The sequence below is a fragment of the Podarcis cretensis genome (genome assembly GCF_951804945.1).
Source record: "Podarcis cretensis genome assembly, chromosome: 5".
NCBI lineage: Eukaryota > Metazoa > Chordata > Lepidosauria > Squamata > Lacertidae > Podarcis > Podarcis cretensis.
In genome coordinates this window covers 82,572,863-82,597,939 of record NC_137174.1, presented here as the reverse complement: position 1 = coordinate 82,597,939, position 25,077 = coordinate 82,572,863, and the positions used below count along the sequence as shown (strand labels likewise).

At 39.0% G+C, this 25,077-nt stretch overlaps 2 protein-coding genes across 4 annotated transcripts in view; one reads left to right on the top strand and one right to left on the bottom strand.

Annotated features, from left to right (window-relative positions):
* Nucleotides 1–9,937, bottom strand: part of SMC4 (structural maintenance of chromosomes 4) — a 39,216-nt gene extending 29,279 nt beyond the window's left edge. Inside the window, exons 1-5 of one of the 2 annotated variants that reach the window (XM_079977608.1) lie at nt 9,796–9,937; nt 7,755–7,941; nt 6,607–6,785; nt 5,865–6,056; nt 3,780–3,956 (exon numbers count right to left, since the gene is read on the bottom strand). In XM_079977608.1, coding sequence (XP_079833734.1) covers nt 3,780–3,956; nt 5,865–6,056; nt 6,607–6,785; nt 7,755–7,884 — 678 coding nt within the window. In that variant the 5' untranslated portion in view covers nt 7,885–7,941; nt 9,796–9,937. The remainder of the gene's footprint in view (nt 1–3,779; nt 3,957–5,864; nt 6,057–6,606; nt 6,786–7,754; nt 7,942–9,795) is intronic. The other variant, XM_079977609.1, reaches the window with a different exon arrangement.
* Nucleotides 9,938–10,603: 666 nt separating this feature from the next.
* Nucleotides 10,604–25,077, top strand: part of IFT80 (intraflagellar transport 80) — a 63,896-nt gene continuing 49,422 nt past the window's right edge. The window contains exons 1-3 of one of the 2 annotated variants that reach the window (XM_079977829.1): nt 10,604–10,755; nt 12,340–12,449; nt 15,803–16,021. In XM_079977829.1, the coding sequence (XP_079833955.1) occupies nt 12,410–12,449; nt 15,803–16,021 (259 nt within the window). In that variant the 5' untranslated portion in view covers nt 10,604–10,755; nt 12,340–12,409. Of the gene's footprint in view, nt 10,798–12,339; nt 12,450–15,802; nt 16,022–25,077 lie in introns of both variants that reach the window. The other variant, XM_079977828.1, reaches the window with a different exon arrangement.

Here is a 25,077-nt window from a genome sequence, read left to right as displayed (position 1 = left end):
TTTGGTATATTGTGCACCATTAACTTCTTGTTACCACACTACTACAGAGAGGCACAAAATTTTGAGAAAAGAGTAAGTTATTAGTTATATGCTTCATATAACTTTTTTCTAAGAGATAGGCCCTGCAATCCTATGACCCCTGAAGAAGAATCCCAGAGACTATAGCAGTGGTGTCCAAACTTTTTTCAAAGAGGGCCAGATTTGATGAAGTGAAGGGCCGTGAGGGCGGACCAAAGGGCCAACCACAGTTGTTGACCTTTTTTTAGATTGCTGAGCCACTGAAATGGACTTTGGACATGCCTGGGCTATAGGCGCCATTGAAACTCCTACACTAAGTGAGAGGTACAACCTCAGAGAGGGAGCTCTGACTGGAAACTTGTGGCCTTGCCCTACCAATGTTAGAGCTCCAACATCAGTAAAGCAGAAAAGGGGGAGTGCCAGAGATAGAGGGAAGGGAAGGCATGGATGTAAAGTCTTCCTAGTCCCTGACATGCCCCCAAATCAGGAAGAAAACTACACTAGACCTAGAGTTAGTGTTGTCAATTTTGTTTCAACTGTTTCCAATACAGTGGTACCTCTGGTTGCGTACTTAATTCATTCCGGAGGTCCGTTCTTAACCTAAAACTGTTCTTAACCTGAAGCACCACTTTAGCTAATGGGGCCTCCCACTGCTGCCGCGCCACCTCTGCACGATTTCTGTTCTCATCCTGAAGCAAAGTTCTTAACCCGAGGTACTATTTCTGGGTTAGCGGAGTCCGTAACCTGAAGCGTATGTAACCCGAGGTACCACTGTAGAAGAAAACTGTAAAAAAGCCAAAATCCAACACAAAACTGAAGATGTATAAGCACAAGAGCGCTGCTCTGCTCTTACTTCTGCCCTGGCAGTGTGAGACCTGAGAGGGTGAGCAGGGCACTGGGTAAACAAGCTTGACTGCCTTCCGTTCTGCCAAACCACTACCTAAATATTTATTAATAATGGTACTATCTTCCAGATAAATATATTAGTTCTACATAGAGGTTAAAATAAGTTAGCCTATAGTTAGGTCCTTAGTGTGTAGATTGGTCTAATAAGTATCTAAACTACAAATGGAAACTTGATTTAAGATTAGGAATTTTCTTAATTAAATTGTCTAGATTTAAATCCAAACCACTTGCCTTCAAATGTTCTAGAAATTACTATACAAAAAGCTTCAGAAAATTAACTTAGTTTAGATTTGCATTTAAGTTATATCCCATTTTTGAACTTGAGAGATAGAAGGAAAGAAACTAGAACAGAAATAGTACATATTATCGCTTACCAAATCAAATATAAGCAACATTTCAATTACTCAGTTGCCCAATGAAAACAATAATACCATTCAAGGATGTAGCTTGCCAACCAATCTTACAGGTTATCATAAGTTATAAAGGTATGGGTGCTTAGAAAATAAGGCCTCTTTATATAATACAAATGATTCAAAGAGCTGGAATAGGGTAATAAATCTGTACATTATTTAACCTGGGGCATTAAAAAATAGGGTCTTTTAGCATATTATGTAACTAATTGTGAAAACAAGTATTTATTATTTTTTGAAGGAAGTAACTATTATTAATCTTATAAAATGTGCATGTTGATGACACTCATTCATTGATTTTAACAATTCTGAGAAGCATACCTTCCCATTATGACGCATTCCCATTATGACACAATGAATAAGTAACCAATTAAATGAAGTACATTAAAAAAAAAGAATGCTAAATGAAAGTTGTGCAAATATTGGAAGAATGAGCATTCATTTATCCAGCTACTCTAATTCCACACAAGGTTACGGTTTCTTATTCTTAACTATAAAACCAGTCTGATTTCTTCAAAGTTCAATGAAATTAAAATCTGATCCTGTCTGAATATGGTAAAAAAGGAAGCAACAAACAAATCTAAACAAATTCTTGTATCCAGTGCTAGAAATCCCCCAGGTGCCAGATGTGTCTGTGACTGGCGCAAATCCAATTACAACTATAGAGAGATCTCTGGATGCCAGGTTGGCGACTGACATTACCTTCTGGCTTCAGCTTTCTTAAGCAGGTAAGCAGAAGAGCTTATTTACTGCATTTATATCCCACCTTTTTCTTCAAGCAGTACATGGTTCACCCTCCTCTAAAATTAATCCCTACAACGACCCTGGGAGGTAGGCTAAGAGGCTGTGACTGGCCCAAGGTCACCCAGTGAGCTTCATGACCGAGTGGGGATTTGAACCCTGATCTCTCAGGTCCTAGTCAAACACTCTAACCACTCTACCACACTGGCTTTCTTCAGTACTTCTGCTATGGGGCAGATATATAAATTAAACAGGTGAATAAATACAAGGAAAGCAAAAGGTCCCTTAGAAAAGGATCTGAAATATTTTCTTTCAACCTTGAATTTGTTTTATTCTGGGTTGTTTTATTTGATGTTCTAATGTGCTGTAAACCACACTGAGAAATTTTCTTTAGAAGAGAAAGCAGTATAGAAATGAAATTAATAATAACAAACTTCACGGGGGGTGGGGTGGAGGATGGCACCTAGACTTTCTGTTGTGGCAATCGTAACCAAGGTTTAAGGTGCCATCTAGCGATTAGCTTATATGAGTTTTTAACACTGCTTGTATCCATACATATATGAGACCAAACCCTTTAAGCATACAGTACATGTTTACATCAGAGTGCTTGTAGGCAAAGCCATTCTTCAAATGGCACACAGGCCACACAACATATATGTCAAAGAACATTCCCAACGCTTGCTGGCATTGTACAGAAGACCAACCCTTCCCCTGCAACCTTTATAACTTCTGGTGCTTGCCCTTCTATAGTATCCTGACATTTTCTGAATGAATTCCAAATAAAATCTGTACTTTGTACTTTTCTTAAAATTCCATGCTATCACAATAAGTTATCATTGAAGAAAAAGGTTTTGTGTCAGTACTTGTACATTTAACTGAACTTAAATTTTACTTATACTTTATATTACTATATATATAATTGTAACAAAAAGCTAGGTTTCTTACAAAAGTCTTTCCCTGGTGATTAGTGTGGGAATTCAGCCATAATCATGAAACAGAAAGTGGAAATTAGAAAATATCAAGTTACACCAATTTTCTCCCAGAAGAGGAATTGTTTGTGTCACATATGAAACTTTTATTTAAGTAGCATGAGTAGTGAATATTTGTTGTTAAATCCAGTTATAAATGGTCCCATCATGCAATATTGTGAAAATTTAAACTATTTGTAAATGATGAAATTTGATCTTTCAGAGTGCATGATTTGGTTAATTTTGTATCTATTCATGCAATAGATGTCAAAGGAATGTCAAGATGTCAAAGGAAAATGGCAATGTTCATTTCAACCATATACTGTAGTTAATATCTATACATTTCAGTACTGAATTAACATGGCATGTAGGACAGAAAGAAACAACAATGTTGCTTAATCCCTGCTACGCTTAAGCAGCACAATAATATTGGGGTTAAGATTATCTTCACTACACCAATATTTACGTGCTGCTAGGGCGGAACAAGTATAACAATTGTTCTACTCACTTGTCTGCCTACAACGCAAAAAAAAAAAACCCATAATACCAGAAAAGATTATTTTCCTTAAAATTCTAAAGCAGCATATAATGACTTGCATATTTACTATGACATACAAATCATGATGTGCTGCTAGAGTACTGTAAGGTTTCTGGAACACAAGACTTACTCCGATATACCTAAACTAATGCGGTTAGAAAAACAATAATTTAGTAACAATATTATTCAAAGAATTACCTGTAAAATCAAGAACCTATTATGATCTAGGTCAATTCCATGACTTCGAAGTAGAAACCCAACATCTTTAAATGTTGATTTCTTCCCACTGATATGGTACACAGAAGAATTATCTTTGTAGGCTGTTCTGGAGACATAGAAATTGCTGTTGGGAATGACTTCATAATCATCCCCTTCCTGTTTTGAAGGAAAACAAACCCAGAAAAACAATTGTTAGTTTTAAGCCACAGGTCTACCTAAGATTTCAAAATTAAATAATTTATTTTCAAAAATCTGTTATACCCTAGCTAACTCTGACATTAAAACTCGTAATAAATCTTATAACATATGCACTTTATTAGTCATGCCAGCATTTTTGTTGTCAGATAATGTCTTGGAAACACAGAACTTCTCCATTTTTTCTAAATTTAGTAGGATATGATTTCAACAACTTAATGTGCAGACTAATATTTACTTCTGAAAAAACATGCAATCACAACAGTTTTGTGGGATAATCCAAAATATCTGTGAATAGAATTGTAGCCTTAGTCTTTTGCCTACCACCATATTGTAGAACAGATACCCTTCTCCTATCTTCTTCCTGTCAACTTGCAAAGCAGTTTCCTATCAGTTCAAAGAAGTTTCTCCCAGTTTTCAGCAAAGAAAACCTTCAGTACCCAAGGTTAACCATTTTAAAGAGGCAGTTTTAAAACACTGGGAATACAGCATCTTTTTTATTAAAAAAAATATCCTAAAAATATACACAAATTATTAAGCATGGACTTAAGCAGATCTTTGACAAGCCACACATACAATGTTTTAATCCATATTCAAAAAATGCAAAAATATTTTTCTATGAAATTTTATCCCACAAAATATTTTTTTAAATTGTTTGTCCTCCTAGCCTAATTCCTTGAGAGCTTAAATTTGTTCCAATGAAAATCCACAGAAAAATTACTTATGGAAAAGTGATTTATTATTTAAAAAAGCATAAATGGAAGATTAGATATGACTGTATGTGGCTGGCTTTAATGGAGTATTATTTCTATTTTAGATGTGTATTAATTTAGAAGGATAGTGTTTCAATATATATTTTAAAATATTATTTTTCAGCTCATTACACCACCAATGCTGACAATTAAAAAAAACACCACACACAGCCACAACAGCATCCCCAGTTGTGTACAAAGAATCCCCCTCCTGGTTTTACTATTTGGACAGTTAACCTGGTAATGTTTTATTGAGCTAATTGGGGTTATTTTTTAAAATGCACATGGATGTGCATTTTTGTCCAATATTAACATATTACCCACACACAAATTTGAAAAGTAAGAGAAATGATTTGAATTTAGTTTAACACTAACCCTTGTATAAGGGTCTAGTGACTTCTGTTGCAGTGTATCTGAAGAAGTGTGCATGCACACAAAAGCTTATACCCAGAACGAACTTAGTTGGTTCTCTAAGGTGCTACTGGACATTTTTTTAAATTTTTAAATTTATTTCACTTGTGAAAGGGGAAATATAAAAAATTTGCAAATCATGTAATTTTAAACAGATATGTAGTGTCTACAGGTTTGTAATTTATAATAAACCATACCAAAAATTAATTTAAAATTTTATTTTAAGTCAGTGTATGTTGATATTGGAAGGATGATGACTTTAAGGTGGTCTTTCAGAGTACATTTATAGTTTACATATACACCACACACAACCCTGTATCTAGCCTGAAACATATAAAACCTTTTCAGTTCTACAGCAGTTCCTGTAATATGCTTATCTAGCTTAAACATACTTTAAACTGAAAGCAGAATAAGCTTTACATTGCCGTAAGTAATATGTGCAGACAAGAATACTTTTCAAGTTAAATATACTTATGAAGCAGAAATGGAACTCCACTGCTGCAGTCCTATGCACACTTATTTGGGACTAAGCCCCAATACACAGTGGCACCTACTTCTGAGTAAACATGCACAGAATTGGATTTTAAGTATATCAAATACCTTTCAGAACTCTAACACAGAGAGCTAGAAAGCACAATGTTTCAATAAAATGATATAGGACATTATATGATAAACCTTCCCCAACTTTAACAAAAGTAAAACATACCTTGTCAATGATCTTTTGAAAATGAACTTCTACTGTGCAACTTTGAATATCACTATGCTCATCAGAATTATGGATCAGAACTGAAAGTTTTTTGGATCTTATTTTTTGTGCTCGATAACCAAAAACAAAGAGCATAGAATCAATCACATTGGACTTTCCACTGCCATTTGGTCCAATAATGCAAGAAAAACGCTGCATAATAGAAAAAAGAAAGCACTCCACTTTAATAACCACTAGCAATTATGCTTCTTTGCGTTGTAGACAGTTTAAAATATCATTACACCTAGTGCAGGAAATTGTGAACTACTGGAAAGCTTAGTTTTTACAGCCAACGGTAAAAAGTACAACCTATTCAAAGACACCTCCTATTAGCTCAAATTTCTGAAGTTTTATCCTGTGAACTCTGCAAAATGAGCTGCATTCAGCAAGCAAAATGTTACAAAGAAACATGTTTATAATTAGCTACTTGAAGGGTATCGATATGTTTTCAAATTAACATGATCTCATATTGTATAAGTGAATTATTGATAATTATTCATAACAGAAAAAGATGCATCCTTTTCTAGCTGAATTCCACAGAAAGCAAGATCTTGAAAACAGAAGTACAGACAATAGTAATTCACATTCTTTCATTTAAAGTGCCCCCATGTTACTTAGCAATCTGTAATTTTCACTTTATTATGACCAGCTAAGTCAAAAGAGGCTTACCTCAACTTAGAAGTCACTTAAAAAAGAAAGATACCTTATGAAACGGTCCTAGAATTTTCTCCCCAGCATAAGATTTGAAGTTCTGGTTTACAATGTGAGTTATCATGAGACGAGGAGCTCCAGCTTCATTGGTCATTGCTGGAGGTGGGGGAGGAGAGATGCTACTCAAAATCTCTTCTAAACTGCGATTGTCAACTACTCCGTCTGAGACTGCTAGAAATTTCCAAACAAAAGCAGAAAGACACACAAACTTAATGACTACATACACCTACAAATATTTCATCTCTGTAGTAAAAACAGAAGAATCCCCCCTTCCAGTAACACCGTTACTATACAAGAATCAACACATTTCTATCCACAGGCTGAATTACTAGGAAAAGGATCTAGAACGTTGCTTCCATTTACAAGCGAACTTATTCTACCACTAGAACTGTACTTTAAAGCCACTACATTTTCAAAGTAATATGCTGGCACTAAGAGTCTTTCATCCATACAAATCCAAAGAAAACAACTTTTTCTACAGACTTGCATTTTCAGGCATGCTCAGAGCTTACGTACACTGTAAAGGAGGTGGTTTGAGGATCTCTGCACAATGCCCTGCAAGCTGTAATGACAGCAACAGCACTATTCCTCAAAGACAGGAAGTTTGTCACACACAGAGAAAACTGGCCACTTAGATTTCAAGAAGACGTAGAACAAATTTTTAACTCATTGAGGCAACGTTTTCTTTGAATAATTTGTTGGTGTCACTTTTCAGTTATTAACCCATTCACCAATAAAATCCTAAATGTCTGATGACCAATGTACTGTATTATGTGGCCTACTGCTTCGTTTCAATGCAGACATTCTCAATACAAGATGCAAAGCTCAAGCATGTTTAAAATATACACAGTACTTGCCTAAGGACACACAAGATGCAAACAACTACTCTCACACCACCTCAAAATTTTATCTGTTTAAATCATTTCTTGCTTTTCTGGCACAATATAAGGAGTACAGGCTAAACACTAGGAATAAGAAGACAGATACTGCCTCTAACACCACATTAACCTGAAACATTTATAACTAATGTGGAAAACATCACAGAGTTAAAGGCAAAATTGGACTTGTCCTAGCTTCTAAGCAGGACACCTCCACGGCCAAGTTTATGAGCCAAATATATAAAGATGAAGAGAAACTGACCTTGCTGAGGTACTTCAGGGGTGTGCATATTGGCTTCTTTTTCAGGTTCCCCATCACTGAAGGAGTCATCCAAGGGTTCATTGCCTTTGTGATGGGCTGCTGTAGATATTTTAGCTCTTTTTCTTGGCATGATTTCAGTTAGCTGTTCCGATTCCAAACAACCAAACTACAGAAGCCCTGTTATCGTCTTTGTTAATGCAAATGAAAAAAATCCCAATGACCTAAATATTACATTAAAAAATGATAAAGTTGTGTGTCCAGTGTCTAATATTAATCTAAAATGTGGGTTAATTTTGCAATTTGGCAAGCTATTATGGCAAGTATGTAGTACCTCTCCTCCCATTCTCCACTGTAAGTGACAATTTACAACTGTCATATTAACTCAATATATTAAAAAGTTAACTAATTTAATAGAAAACAAAAATATTGCCTATTTTATTAACCAGAATTAACAGGTGTAATCTCCTTAAATGCAGAAATCACTTTACAATAAAGAGGTGTAATCTCCAGCCCTTTATTTGAATTATTTTTAAAGGATTCTGTTCAGGTTCAAGACTCAAGAATTAGTCTAGTATTGCTTAAATAATTTAATAGAGTCCTTAACAAGATGTGTTCTCATTCTTTTATTCCAATGAAGATAACTGTAAAACTTGAAATGAGGACAACCTTTTTTTACTGGTACCTGACTAGAGAGTAATTCAAGAAAGCCCATATTTAAGTATATAGCATAAGGGGGGGGGGGACGACTGAAAGGGGAGATGTTAATTTGCTTCTCATAATCAAGGTTTATTAAAATCATGTTCAAAAGACCTCTTCAAATAACTGACATTAAATAAAAAATCTCAGCCCATGCATATAGGATGCGGACTGTTTTGTATTAATTTTACCCACACCCAATAATTAAATAGGCTTATTAACGTTCTCTTTAAGCCAATAGCATACTCAGGAAAGATACTGTAATAGTTACACTTCACTGACATTTATAGCCTCCAGGAGTCCAAAGGAATCCGACTGAAAGAAGTGACGTTGGCTTTCAAACGTTAATAGGTTTGCAAAGCAACGGCTGTTTTAATTTATGCACGTTATCTCACAAGTATTGTGGGAAATTAAGCGCCCTAATAAATGAATCGGGCTTTTTACCCTTCATAAATCCATCACCTCCTCCCCGCACCCCACCCCTTCGTAGCTTGCTTCCAATCAAGGGGGTCTAATTAGTGGTGCTTTACTAAAAGCACTTACAGACCTACTACTGCCAAATATCACTCATCAGGTCAGGGCCGCGAAATGAAAATTAAAAAAAAAAACTTGGCTGTGAACCGAACGCAGAAGTTTTAAAAAATAAATAGTTTGGCATGCATGCTCTTTAAGAATGCATTGGAATCATCCAGCCTTCCCTCCCCTTAGACTCCGATGCGTACGTGCCTTTTTACCGAGAGCAACCAGTTGAAGTCATTTTTTTCGCGGGAGGGGGGAAGGGGAAATATCTACTTCACCACTCCAACGGCTAAGAATTAAATCCTTCAGGCGACTATAAAAATCACGGGGGGGGGGGAAGAATCTATTTTTAAAAGAAAATTATGATTATAAATCGTCTCTGACAGCCTATACCAAAATCAGCAAAAAAAAAAAAAATCAAAAAAATGCAAGGAGCGAATGGAAGGGGACTAACTTGCTTGTACCGATAGCAACGGAAATCGCCAGCAAATATAGCTTTTCACCCCACCCCCACGGAGGCGGGTAGGGGGGAAAGCGGGGGAGAAGGAAAAAGCGGCCGGTTTGGGGAGGGGAGGGAGATAGAGAAGGCTGCCGCCTTTTTCTTCATAGAATAGTTTGTGGGCGTTTTGCTTTTAATATTTAAGAAAAAAAAATTTTTTTAAAGCGAACAAGTTTCCCAAGTACCAGTAAGCACCAGCCAAGTCCATGAACCTTACTGAAAGTTTCACCCTCCATTCTAACCGCAGGGAGGGAAGCTTCTCAAAACTCTCTTCCCGCAAAAACCTAAAAGCAAGAACAGTTCCTCCCCCCAAAAAGGTCTTCTTACCAGGCAGAGTCAGAGTACTTCGTCCCCATCCACGGCCCAGAACAGGCAACCTGGAGCGAGGGCCGACGGCGCTCCCAACGTAGCTGCGGCGCGAGCTGCAGAAAGCTCCCTTTTCCTGCCTGCAGCCTTGGCGGCTTCTACACTCGAAAATGGCGCCCAAACGGCAAACTCGTAACGAAATTCGTTAGAAACGCGCAAAGCACGCTGGGGAATGAAAAAAGGGGCCGGCTTCCCACAGGTTTGAAAGGAGGGGAAAAAAAACGAAGAGAGGAAAAAGGAGGGGGGGAAAACCCTCTCGCGCCGCCATCTTGTTTTCCGTTAGTTAGCGGAAAGGGGGGGGGGTTGAATGTTGTCACGTCATGCTTTCCTCAGCATTCCTCCCCTCCAAAATATAGAGAAGTATATACAGTATACCGTATATGTGTGCGTGCGTAGAGAATGCTTTTGAACATAGGATTAAAATATAAAATATCCAGATGTAACGAAAAGGGGAAAGGAGCCGAGCCCCTCCCGCGAATAATCGGACAGGCGGAATCGGTCACCTAGCAACAAGATCCAATAGAGCATACAGTAACAGCGGAGGAATAACGAGAAACTGATTTTTAGACGTATATAGATATAGATATATTAAAATATTGAAGCATTTAATACAAATTTGACAGGTCAGCCCCCTGACGTCACGGCCGGCGTCACACGCTCTGGGAGGGTCTGAGGTGGGAAGGAGAGTGTAACGAAACCTCGCGGGCGGGGGGTGGGGGGGAGTGAGAAATCTCGCGGGAAGTCGCTATAGAGACCGAACGGCTTCCCGCTCACGGTTGGCATCAACAGTGCTGAGGAGGGAGGGAGTACTTTTGGCCAGAAAGGCGAACTTCTGAGGGCTCTTGGAGCGGGAATACCTGACTGGCAAGCGGGCGCGGAGACAAGGAGCAGAGACTTCAGCGCTGCGAGTTCCTCTCAGAGGTACGGCGCTGTGCGCTTGGACTAGGTGCTCACCTTGCGCAGGTAAAAAAGGAAGGAGCAGGTGTGAGGCGGGCGGGCGAGGGAATGGGAAATGGTCAGGTCCAGAGACCTGAGCGAGTGACTGGCCGCCGAAACCTCCGGGGTCTTTAGTATGCCCAGGTTTTGCAAAAATGTGTTATAGCCAGGTACGCAAGGGTGCCTTTCTTTCTCGTATTACTTTCCAGGCTCCCAGGTTGCAGTCCTTTCTCTCGCTTCTTTGGGGTGACCCCACTGAAGCTCTCGGGAGTTATGAACCCGGGGATAGAAAGCAACAGTGGACTTTACGGGGGGGGGGTGAAGGGAGGCCTGCCTACAGCCTGACATGCAGCTTTCCCCTTCATTTTTATTCCCGTTTTACTCGGATCAGCTTTCAAAGCCCTGAAAAGAAAAGGGGTTCGGAAGATGCTGCTGCTGCTGCTGCTGCTGTACAGATGTAGCCTTCGAAACAAAATCTCCTGGTTCCCATACTGCAGTGATTGATTGGTTGGTTGGTTGGTTGATTGCAGAGGTTACTTTGTCGATGAAATGGTCCTAGAATCATAGGCAAAGCCATCTTTATGCATGGCCATTTCTGCTCATATTTGGAGCATCAGCATCAATAAGAGAAAGTAAAGTATTTCATAGAAGCCAATGGAAGATGTTAACTAAAGCAGGTTGTCCCCCTGTTTCAGCACATGCTTTAAAAAAAAAAAAAGGAATGAGGATTTTATTCTACATTGGTGCTTTGGGATTATGGAAGGTACTTAGAGGCTTTTTCTGCACTAAAAATATCATGAAAGAACTGTTTCCCCCATTCTTTTCAAATTCCCAAGGGGAAAAAATCCATATGTCCATTATAATTTGAACCCTATATTTCACTCTGAGGCTACAATTCATTGCACACTTATATCAGAGTAAGCCACAATAAGGTCAATAGGCCTTACTTCTAAGTAAACAAGCATTGGATTGTGTTGCCTAGGTGTTACTTTGTCTGGTCAGTTAATATCAGTTAAAGCTTTGCCAATGATTGAGAACAAAATCAGTAACAATAAAGCACAATAAGCTCAAAACCAATATTGTGTAGTCAACTGCCAGGAACCAAAAGACTGCAAATCATTGCAAGGCCTGCTTCTGTTGCTAAATCCTTGCATAGTAACTCCTTGGTGGGTTGTAGTATCTATGTTGCTGGAATCCCAAGAGGTTAGAGGGCATATGTTGTGCATAATGGCATTCTCTTGTGAATAAGAAAGTGTCCATTAATTTACATTAATGGGAGTTATGGCAATTGAAGAAGTTCTCTAAAGTCCATTATTTCTGCAGAACCTTTTGTAAACATTTTTTTGTTCCAACAGTTCTTTGTAACTTGGCATTTTATTGCCAGGAATGGGTCCAGAGCTTTCCCAAAGTATCTGACTATATTGCAAAGTTAATACAAACACTTCGTCATCTTTATGCATAAATCTGTAGCACATTGCATTACCACTTTGGGCCAGAGAAGGTAATGATTGATTAAAATGTGAGGATTAATATTTTAGTACAGGTTACTTTTTTGTATGTGTTTTACAGGTATTAACTGTGCAACCAAGAAGATTTTTTTATCAGTGTAGCAACTGGATGATCAATAACAGAAATCATAATGAGATTAAAGACATCTCTGTTGAAGGAACCAAAACATATCCTTTGTTCATCTCAAACCTATGTCATAGGCATAGCTGACAATGTTCTGATATTTCTCAGTGCTTGTAACAATGTGGTTTTTTAAAAAATCACAAATGTATCAAAATAAAATTTTGTATCTCTCAGAGCTCAAACCCTGTTAGAAAGACACAACATTTTTGACAATACACTTTGTCCTACAATGGTCCAGTTTACATATTGTGGTAAACTGCCTTTGATCCCTTAGTGTGAATGCGAGCAGCAAACCACAATCCCTGGCTTAGTGTTAAGTCTAAACCTGGTATCAGTGTGATTTGTTTATAATAATATAATAATAATTTTTTATTTATACCCCGCCCATCTGGCTGGGTTTCCCTAGCCACTCTGGGAAGCTTCCAACAGAAGCCACTCTGGGAAGCTTCCAACAGAATATTAAAATACAATAGTCTTAAACATTAAAAGTTTCCCTAAACAAGGCTGCCTTCAGATGTCTTCTAAAAGTCTGGTAGTTGTTTTTCTCTTTGACATCTGCTGGGAGGGCGTTCCACAGGGCAGGTGCCACCACTGAGAAGGCCCTCTGCCTGGTTCCCTGTAACTTGGCTTCTCGCAGTGAGGGAACTAATCCGCATTCTGGATTAGTTGTAGTTTCCGGGTCACCTTCAAAGGTAGCCCCACGTAGAGCGCATTGCAGTAGTCCAAGCGGGAGATAACCAGAGCATGCACCACTCTGGCGAGACAGTCTGCAGGCAGATAGGGTCTCAGCCTATGTACCAGATGGAGCTGGTAAACAGCTGCCCTGGATACAGAATTGACCTGTTCCTTTATGGACAGCTGTGAGTCCAAAATGACCCCCAGGCTGCGCACCTAGTCATTCAGGGACATAGTTACCCCATTCAGGACCAGGGAGTCCCCCAAACCTGCCAGCCTCCTATCCCCCCAAAACAGTACTACTGTCTTGTCAGGATTCAACCTCAATCTGTTAGCCGCCATCCAACCGCCTCCAGACACTCACACAGGACCTTCACCAACTTCACGTTAGTTCCAAACAAACCGTGATTGTCAGCCAAGGGTTGTAAGGAAAGCAAATTATGATACCTGATTCAGATAGCACTCAGCTATCTGTGTTGCTCTTGCTTGTCCTAGGAGAAGAGTTAAACAGGGTTTGCACATTCTCAAAAACCCATTAACTGTCATTTACTGTGACATGAAAACCGGTCCAGTTTCAGGCAGTAACATCAGACCTACTGTTTTTGAGCAAATGGATATTGATATTGTTGTGCAGCCAGGGAAGATAGAAGACTTATCATTGAACAGCATCTTAAGGGCTGTTAGAATAATCCCATCTGTGTAATAGAATTAAAAAAAAGAAAGATATCAGGAACTGTGGCACCCCACTTGTAAAATACAAATTACTGTTAACATGTTCACAACTAAAGTGAATGTTCTCAATTGAGCTGGTCAGTCTAATCATCTTGTTGCTTTCCCAGATGCATCTGGTTGGCCACTTTGTGAAATCGGATGGCTGACTAGATAGGCTTTTGGTCTTATCCAACAGAACTCTCACATTCCTTGAGAAAATAGCACAGTTTTTGAGGAGGGGCAATAATCCTTCTGCCCATGTATTTGCTTCTGCTTGAGTTAGGAAAATTATGCAGAGTTTAACAGCATCTGTTGCATTGAAGTGTGGAAGAAAAGGAAGTGCCCATATAGAATCTAGTTCCTGTTCATGCACTGATGTTATCATGGAACTTTTAAATTTGTGAGGAAAAGTCACTGATGCTCAGACATGCAAATGGTTATTGGTTGATAAGGTATTGTAAATAGTTTTAGTGCTAGCTATTTGATTTTACTTCTGTATCCCCATATTCAAGTTCCTTGTACTACACATATGATCCATGCAGCACAAGAGTGGCACACCATTGGCTCACAAAGCACAGATAGCTTTGCACTAGACATCAAGGGTTGAATTAAAATATATTTTAAGCCTCCAAACCACCCAGAACATACAATGGGCTCACATATCCACTGCTCTCTTTTCTGGTTAATTAGTACAGTGGTACCTCGGGTTACAGACCCTTCAGGTTACGCAATTTCAGGTTGCGCGCCGAACCCAGAAGTACCGGAACAGGTTACTTCCAGTTTTTGGTGCATGCGCAGAAGCACTAAATGGCACTATGCGCAGAAGCGCCGAATCGCAACCCACGCGTGCGCAGACACAGCACTGTGGGTTGCGAACGTGCCTCCCACACGGATCACATTCACAACCTGAGGTTCCACTTTATACTACTTTATGTAAACGATTTTATTCCTTTTTTAATTAAGCAGTCTATAAATCTTGTAAAATAAAAAATATTGTTTGCTGTGTCTTGAGTTGGGCAAACCAATAAGCACTAAATTGGATTACCTACAAAACATAGTTTCAAATAATGGTTTGCATGTAATTCCTGGTTAGTGCTAATCATAATGGACCTTTTCAAACTAAGGGAAAACAAAGAGGAAAGCGGCAGCGGGAGGCCCCATTAGCTAAAGTGGTACCTCAGGTTAAGAACAGTTTCAGGTTAAGAACAGACCTCCGGAACAAATTAAGTTCGTAACCAGAGGTACCACTGTATTTCTAAGTCCTAAGAGCCAGCATCATATTTTTAAGCCAGCTTTAAATGGACCACAAAGATATTCCAGGTTTCTTACTGCTTGGACAACCAGCAGATGCAACTTTTCTAATCCTTTATGAACTTGATCCAGTTGTTGGTTTTTAAGAGCACTTGTAAAGAAGGTCAAAATCTATCCCTTTGCATATTTCATGCCTGAAAGTCCTGGACTGGTGTATTAAGGCCAGGTACACCTCTCCTATTGCTATCAGCATACTACCCTTCCTTTTTAGGAAGATTTTCTGTAGGAGATGTTAAAGCTTGGTGCCCAAAAAGCCTTAATCATTTTCATGATTTGTATGAGTCTAATAGTATAATAACTAAAGAGGCCTTGCAAAACCAGTTACAACCTATAAGTGCACACTATAGACCAGTGTTTCTCAAACTGCTGCTGCTAGCTGGAGATGATGGGAGTTGTAGTCCAACAACAGCTGGAGACCCAATTTTCAGAAACACTGCTATAGACGTTTTGAGTTCTTCCTTCATCTCAAAACCCTTTAAAGAAAAATACTGTAAAGAAGATATAAGTAAGAAATAAAGTATTATCGGTATGTATAATTGTTGAGCTCTCTTTACCAACCCCTTGCATCTTTTTTGTTTAAATAATTTTATGGTAATTCATGTTTTCAAAAAAGTTTAATGAAGAAAAAATAATCTATTTGCTAATATGTATAAGGATTTAACTGTACCAATATTCTTAAATTCCTTAATTCTGTTAAAACATAAGGAATTGGTTAGTTGTGTAGGCTGGACAACAGCAGACGATCTTTATTCATGCAGTGATGATCACCAAATTATTAAATGGAACTTGTTAAATGGTGAGACAACACAAGTAGCGAAGCTTCCTGATGATATCTATCCCATCGATCTTCACTGGTTTCCCAAAAGTTTTGGTGGAAAGAGACAAACTCACACTGAGAACTTTGTACTTACAAGTTCTGATGGTAAGTCACCATGGAGATGTATATAGCTTATTTTAGAGTACAATGCTTTTGAAAGTATTTCATTTTGTCAATATGCAAAGTTGTAGTCAAATGAATTAGAGCAGTTCCTTTAAAATTAATGGACCTAAATTAGCAATGTCCAGTCATTTAAATGGCACTGCTCTTGAGTCTACAGTTTCTGCTGAGATTATCATGCAATATGATGCACCATCTTTAATCACTAACTTTATGACTCCTTTCAAGTGTCACCTTCTCTGATCCTTGATTTTGTACAACTTTACAGTATTTTGTACTCTGGGTGCATGCTTTCCCTTGCATTGAAACATTGGGCTCTAACCTTATGCTGTAAATACACTGGTCAGACATAAGCAAGTATTTGGGATTTGTTTTCACTCTAGAGGAAAACAGTAGTTTAATTACAGTAGCAGTTGAAAGAACATATCAAAGTTTTGGGATGTTGCAAGCAATTCAAGTAAGAATGCTACAGCTTTGTAACTGGTGTATCTTTTAAGAACAAAATCTTATCTGGTCCAATCCAGAAATTGCCTTGAGCACACCATAGGTGTAGATCAGCAGTAGCATGGATGTGGGGGAAAGGGTAAATTTAGATCTACATGCAGAGTAGCTCTGGTAAGCTGAATCGGCTCTGCCTAGATGCACATACATACTATGTTACGTGCAATCCCTGTTGTCCTGGTGTGGTTTGTATTAAATGGTTCCTTTCCACTTGCTTTTAGTGCAAATAAGAATAATGGCAATCATGGGCTATATTGAATACTGCACACATTTTTCCTTGTGACACTCATGGACAATTGTCTATATCAGAGACTTTGATGTCAAGACTAGTAGAAGAGATTTTTTTCTTCTGGTATCTATTGTAACTGTAAATCAGGTATCTGTCTTGATAAGCAATTTATTTTATTTATAATACTAAGTTGCCTTTTGGCCACAAAGAACGACTGAGACTATCCACAATTTGAAAAAAGTTAGCTTCAAAACTTTGAAACAATACCATGGCAGATTAGTATGATTTAAATTTTTAAAAATGTGGAAGCAATTTCACTTAAAACCAGCCAAAGTCATGCAGAGCAAAAAGTCCCATAGACAATGTACTACCACAGCAACAGCCCTGTCCTATGTTTCCACCAATCTAGCTTTCTTGCTGGTACAACAAATAGCGAAGCCGCCAAAGGTGATCTTAAATTAAAGGTAGATGGCCTTTCAGATACTCTGGCAACAAACCATTTAGGTCTTTAGAGTTAAGAACCAGCACATTGAATGGTTCCCAGAAACAAATTGTAAACCAGTGCAGTTGTTACAAAACCTAGTGTAATATGGTCAACAAACTGCATGCCAGAAAGCAATCTGGCTTTCTTTTTGGAACATGCTTTGCGGTAGCCCCACATAGTGTGTTGTACTAGAACATAGCTTATTTTGTACCCCCAACTTCAGTTTAATTTCCTTCTTTCACTTTGCATTAATGTAACTGATTAGTTTGACACTTTAATCCAATTAATCCATATTTGTTTACTTTTTCTCAAAGGGATCTTTTTTAAGGAGAAAGCATTTATAGTCAGCAAACCTATTAGCCATTTTTTCTTGATTTTGCATCCATTGTGACATTAATAAGACTGCTAAATGGGTAATTCAGAAGAGTTGTATCCAACTAACTCATACTCGGTATAGATCCATTGAAATCAATGCACATACATTAGCCCAATTCATTGATTTCAGTAGGTCTACTTTGACTATAAGCTGGATACAACCCTTGGAAAATAAGCAATAATTTTCTATCTGTTCGCTTTGGAGAAGTGCACAACAGCAAGCTACTTTTGTGTAGTAGAAAAAGTGAATGCTTTAAGACAGTTGGCTGAAAATGGACATAATGACAGCAGACCAGCTGTTTGATACCTGCCGGTGTTTTGTTGGCATCCATCTGTCTTGAAAGACAATGGAGTGGGCCTCTGGGGGTGAAGTCAAATTGCTGTGTTAACAGTACCGAAGTGACTTCTCTGGGACGCAAGCCTGGACAGTGTTTATGGAAATCCTGGGCTGCCCAGACAACAAGTCCCTCCTCTTGACCTTGCTGATGTGGTCCAAGGGAAAGCAGAGCAATCTGTTTGGAACCAACTTGGCTGCTGTAGTTGCCATCTAACTGTCTTAGGGACTCCACTCCAGATATGTGTAGAGTTTACTCCTTAGCCCTTTCTTTAGAATCAAGAGTTTTCCTTCTCCTAGATGGACTACCATCCCAGGCTCATGAGCCCCATCTGCCCCTCACTTCCCCCTATAGCATGTGCAGAAACCGCCTTCTTGACCATTGGACTCACTATTGGTCACATCCTCTCAATCCAGAGCCTGTCTTCACATGTTTTACCCTAATGATATTTCTCCTTGAGGGTCTCCAAAGCTAGCAGGAAGCACCCCAAGAGAAAAATCAAATGTGCAGGTATGTTGGAGGTCCAGCTGTTCCCTCCCACTGACATATGTTGCACCTTAAATCATCTGCCCACCCACACTTTATAAGGGATAAAAAATTGGGTCCTGCACTGTCTCATATCTCATTGCACCCAAATAATAATAATAATAATAATAATAATAATAATAATAATACCACCCAACCCATCTGGCTGGGTTTCCCCAGCCATTCTGGGTGGCTTACAGAATATATCAAACATAATAAAGCATCAGACATTAAAAACTTCCCTATACAGGAGTGCCTTCAGATGTCTGATAGTTGTTTATTTCCTTTACATCTGAAGGGAGAGTGTTCCATAGGGACGGCATCACTACTGAGAAAGCCCTCTGCCTGCTTCCCTGTAACTTCACTTCTCACAGTGAGGGAACCAGCAGAAGACCCTCTGAGGAGGACTTCAGTGTCTGGGCTGAGGCCAATGAAGATCCTTTAGAACCAGTGTTATATGGTCCCAGTGGCCACTCCAGGTCACCAGTCTAGCTGCCGCATTCTGAATTAGTTGTAGTTTCTGAATCACCTTCAAAGGCAGCCCCACACAGAGCGCATTGCAGTAGTCCAAGTGGAGATAAGCAGAGCATGCACCACTCTGGCGAGACAGTCTGCAGGCAGGTATGGTCTGAGCCGGCGTACCAGTTGGAGCTGGTAGACAGCTACCCTGGACATAGAATTGACCTGCACCTCCATAGACAGCTGAGAGTCCAAAATGACTCCCAGGTTGTGCATCTGGTCCTTCAGGGGCACAGTTACCCCATTCAGGACCAGGGCGTCCACCACACCCGCCCGCCCAAAAACAGTACTTCTATCTTGTCAGGGTTCAACCTCAATCTGTTATCTGCCATCCGTCCTCCATCTGCCTCTAGATGGAGGACCTTCACCGCCTTCACTGGTTCTGATGTGGAGAGGTAGAAGATGCATTCATGTGGACATTTATTGAAGTAAATTGACTTATTTCCAAGCAAACAGTGGACGTTGTTGTTTATGGCAAATGACAACAAGTTTTTCTCTAATGTAAGTAGCTGTATATGCTTGTGTATACTTTAAAATAGAATGTATTATACATACAACAATCTGTTTGATATAATTATGGCTGAAGATTTAAAAATGCACACTTACAGTATTTTTTAAAAAATCCTGACAATATCAAAGGCATAAGGGGGAAATGTACTCAACTTGCAAAACTCAAAAGATAAAACATCTCTTTAAAGCCAAATAGTTTTATTTTGTTATCCTAACACACACACACATTTAGACAGCAAATGAACCAAATGGTCAAAGGCCTGGAAACGATGCCTTATGAGGAACGGCTAAGGGAGCTGGGCATGTTTAGCCTGGAGAAGAGGAGGTTAAGGGGTGATATGATAGCCATGTTCAAATATATAAAAGGATGTCACATAGAGGAGGGAGAAAGGTTGTTTTCTGCTGCTCCAGAGAAGCGGACACGGAGCAATGGATCCAAACTACAAGAAAGAAGATTCCACCTAAACATTAGGAAGAACTTCCTGACAGTAAGAGCTGTTCGACAGTGGAATTTGCTGCCAAGGAGTGTGGTGGAGTCTCCTTCTTTGGAGGTCTTTAAGCAGAGGCTTGACAACCATATGTCAGGAGTGCTCTGATGGTGTTTCCTGCTTCGCAGGGGGTTGGACTCGATGGCCCTTGTGGTCTCTTCCAACTCTATGATTCTATAAATGAACAAGCTACCATTGTTGTCATCCTGAGCCTAAGTTGTTTTAAGTTATTACACTGACAGGACAGGGCTTTTTTCATGTTCCTTTGCATCTACAACATGAAGATTGATAAAGACATTTTTAAAGAAACATATTATGTCCACTGAAAAGAGAACAATGCAACTGTTATGTATATATAGACATTATATTCCACTAATGTGTTTCTCAGAGCATTCCTGTGCCATCAATCAAAATCCTACAAATTGGTTCTGTATGAATGTAACCAAGAGAATCCTTCTTACAAGATAGTACACCAATTTTAATCTTATTTATGGTATTAATATTGCAAACCAGAATTCCCCCGAGTTCCCTGTGTTTTATGAATGCATCTTAGATTTTTTAATAGCAGTGTAAAAAGTAGAAAGTGCCCACTGAGACCTTTATTTTACCACATATGTAATAGAGGGACCATTATGTCTTGAAGTATATCTAACTAGACAGCTGCTATAATTCATAGATTAACAGGAGTAACACATCTTCTGAAAAACAAAGCTGTAGTATAGAATTCCTAGATTTGCTGAGTTAATCATCTGTGATTGTCACATTTAAGACCAACCACACTGGTAACCTATACATGATATAGGATTTCATAGAAAGGCTTTTATGGTGCTTGGCACCATAATAGCCCAATATCTTACATATGTGAACTATTCTTGGAAAACATTGCTACAAAATGGGAAATATCCATATTTATTTTTTATCCCATTATATTTTGAGGAGACAGGTGATAAAATAACAAGCATAAAAATGTAAACACAAAACAAAACAAAGTGAGGATCTTCACTTTATCCTGCTCTATCTCAGAGGCTCAGTGTGGGTTACATTTTCCCTCTGGTTTTTCATTAAAGAGAAAAAAAGCTGTTTCCTTGCTGAAATGTTTACAGTTGCCCAGCTCCCACATAATGTTAAGCCAAACCATGACTTACTACAAACGTGGGGTTCCAAAGAGGAGATTGTAGCACTTTGCTCCTCCCTGGATGTTTTCTGCTACACTGAGCTGAGCTGTGGTTTGGCTTATTGTCCAGACCCGAGCTTGTAGTTTAGCTCTCTGCAGACAAACCACAAGCTGGAACCAAGGTTTATCCTATGGTTTACAACTTGTGTATTGTCTGGGAGAGATAAACCCTGAGCCCTGCTTCAGACAGTTAGCTGAGCCAAACTGCAGTTTAACTCAAGCACAGAGCAGTAGCAAAAGAAAAAAGGGGAGGAGCAAAGTAGCCACAATCTCCTCTCTAGCAGCCCATGTGTTTGCTCATTTGCAGTAAGCCATAGTCAGCATTACATGGGAGTTTCGTTATCATTTATAAGATACAGTAAGAATATGGTAAACAAGAAAACAAATACCGAATGGGCCACTTCAAAGGAGATTTGGCTCATGATGCTTCTCTACAACTAACTTCCCGTACAGAGGGCATTTGTCAGTGCAAAGATTTCCACTTGCACAATGGGACTTGCTCTCCTCTCACCACATGCCCAAATATGTAGGGTTTTAAGAACCTCTAGAGCAGATTTAGGACAAAGGAGATAGGGAGAATGCTGCATTGCACAATCAGAAATCCTTGCACTGATTGAAGGATTGCCTTAGTGCTATGTTGGGTGTCTGGGAAAGCATATACAAATGGCTCAATGCAAGTTACTGAAACACTTTTACATACTTGGCACCATTCTCACTAGGAGGAGAAGAAGAACTAATTAGCATTAGTTCTCTGACATGCTAATATCCGTTTCATAAGGGGGTATGAGAGAATAGTGATAATTTCCCCTTCCACACAAAAAGTCCAAAAGGTTTTCTCTTATCAAAAGTCACTCAGGTTTCTAAATGGGACTTTAGGTTTGTGGTCCAGACCATTCCCTAATTTTGTCAGAGTCACTGTTCATTGACAAAGCACTAGTTGTGACAATAAAGGAACAGGGTTCCAAGATTTGACACATGCAAGATTGTACTAAGTAAGGTTAAACCAAAACCAAAAGAAAGACTCTAAAATCCTTATGGATTACAATAAAAGTTCCCTTTTTACCCTGCCAACTAGCAACTAGTCTTATTTCATAACATTCAGAATCTAAAATTAGTATTTATACATAAGCATTGGCAAATCATTTATGCAACGGGAGTGTGTGAGACCTGAACTTTGAATGTCCCCCTGATGATTGTGCCTCCTTGTGTATGCCTGTAAGATGAGCCAGAATAGCAGATTTTCCATTTTAGTATGTTCCCAGATCTCTTTTTTCAAAGTCAACACTGCTGTTGGCATCATTCCATGAAGGGGGTTCAGTAACACATAGGTGAGGTAGTGAAAGTGAAAAGCCCTTTTAAACAGGCTGTTATAAATATGGGATAGTCCTGAAGCTTTCTCTCTTTTGCCCCTCCATAAGGGTGCAAACTGGATCCCAGGTGAGGATGGGCTCAGTGCTTCTCTACAATCCCAGCAGCATATTCAAGGATACTTGAGCAGCGTAGTTTTTTAAAATGTCATCATGCTCCTTTTAGCTGGTTCAGCAAGTCTCAATAGATATATTTTGAGCAGCAGATGTTGTCCACCATTTTGTATGAAAGGATCTTCTACCACTCAACCAAAGTGCTATGAAAACCCCTTTGGTTAGTTTATAAGAATGCCCATAGAACTTGGAATTCAGATTCTAAAATCCCAGGAGCTAAGCCAAAGGTAGTCAGAGGGGTCACCCACAGTAATGATGACCTTATTACACAGGACTACTATGCCCTCAAAGGGAATTGCTGCCAACAAGAAATGCCTGATAGGCAGGATTATAAGAACTGACATTTATAACAGGTATCTGCTAGCATCTTTATAATTCTTCAGCTTTCTAAAATTCTGTTTAGAACTATGATCTCTATCTAGAATCCAGCACTTACATATTCTAGTACATATAACGCCATACGTTAAAAGCTGAGCTTCAGTTATCTGCTATACACAATAACCTTTCTCCTTTTTGTTTATAGCATGTTTTCTTCCTGATTAATAACTTTTTGTTTGTTTAGTTTGTATGTAAAGATCTATTTGGTGGAATTACAATCTGCCTTCCCATATGAAATATGTTTATGTTACCACTTTAATTATTCATCTAATACAATCTGTAATGGTTCCTTAAAAATTATGTTGGCTCTTTTTCTACTAGTTTTCGTTATACTGATGACTAATCATTAAAATCAGAGCAGAATATTTAAGAGGTCTGTGGTAGCAAATGAATATAACAGACATGGTTCTGTACATGCTGTACTTGAATAGGCCTCTAATCTCTTATTTGAATGCCTTCCAGAACTGCAAAACAGCTTTAACTTTGAGAACAGTTTATGGTTTCATTAAATAATAAAAACAGGAAGAAAGGAGCAGTATTTTATAAAACTGAGAATTAATGTAAGGCTGAAACTGAGTCCCTTCACATTCTGTTCCAAACTATATTATGAATAAAGCATATGGTCAAAGCTTTCACTTTTCTATGCAGCCTATAACAGTAAAGTTTTTCAAAAAATCTTGATATGTCCACTCATGCCAACAGACACCAAATGAGTTTTTGAGCATCTGATTTTATTTTATTTTAAAATTGTCTTCATGGCCAGTGTCACCCATCAAGTGACTCCTAAACTGTATGAGGCTGCAAGATAACTCTCTGCTTATGATCTGTTCGCTGGCAGTGGATTTGTGAGAAGATCAGTTAGCTGTCTTTCACAAAACAAAATAAAAAATTCCTTCCAGTAGCACCTTAAAGACCAACTAAGTTAGTTCTTGGTATGAGCTTTCGTGTGCATGCACACTTCTTCAGATACGTGTGCATGCACACGAAAGCTCATACCAAGAACTAACTTAGTTGGTCTTTAAGGTGCTACTGGAAGGAATTTTTTATTTTGTTTTGACTATGGCAGACCAACACGGCTACCTATCTGTAACTGTCTTTCACAGTTTGAATGTCTCTGCTCTGAATCCATCTTTTCAGTCTTGGTCACTTGCCCAACATGTTTTTTACCTTCAAATCTTAAGGCACTGTTCCATAATAGAATGCTGTAACTTCAGTCTTTCAGGTTCACGAAATAAAGTTTTTCATGTACGAACATTTTCCACCAGGATAGATTTCTGTATCTGATATATGCCACAAACAACAATTAATGACTATCTTATATTTATCCCCACTCTACTGGAATTCAGAATGACTATAAGATGTCATTCAAATGTGCCACAACTAACCTTTCTCTAGATCTGGCTTCCACAACCTGATACCCTGTATGTTTTGGCCTATAATTCCCATCATCTGGGACTGTAGACCATGGTGGCTGGGACTGATGAAAGTTGTAGTCCAAAACATCTGATGGGAGACAGATTGGAGAAAGCTGCTATAGATGTAGATGATGATGATGATGATGATGATGATGATAGCATGTGAGCATATTCCATCTTTAGTTTGGCTGAAAAGTGCTGCTCTCAGTGGAAGATGAGAGGTTTTCCCAGAAACTCACATATCACAATGAGGTGGAAGCGTTGGTGTGGCTGCATTTTGCCTCCGCCCGATTGGATGGCTGCCAGGGGGTGCGGCGCAGGGACAGCAAAGCAGGGGGCATTACGCCCCCTGCTAAACATGGGAAATGCCTCCTGCTCACAACTCCTCTCCTATGGGAGGAGGAGAGGCTTTATTGATGAGAGGTGATCTGTTCTTTAGCTTGAGGGGCAAGGCTCTCCAGCAAAACTGGGAGTGAGTGCCATGACATCACAGATGGTAGCTGTGACCTGATCAATTTGATCAGGGAGAGGCCAGCACTGCAGGATTTTCTTAAAACAACTAATATTTAATTTTCTAAAAATACTTTCTTGTTAGGATCGAATTATCACAGGCCTATCATTGCATTC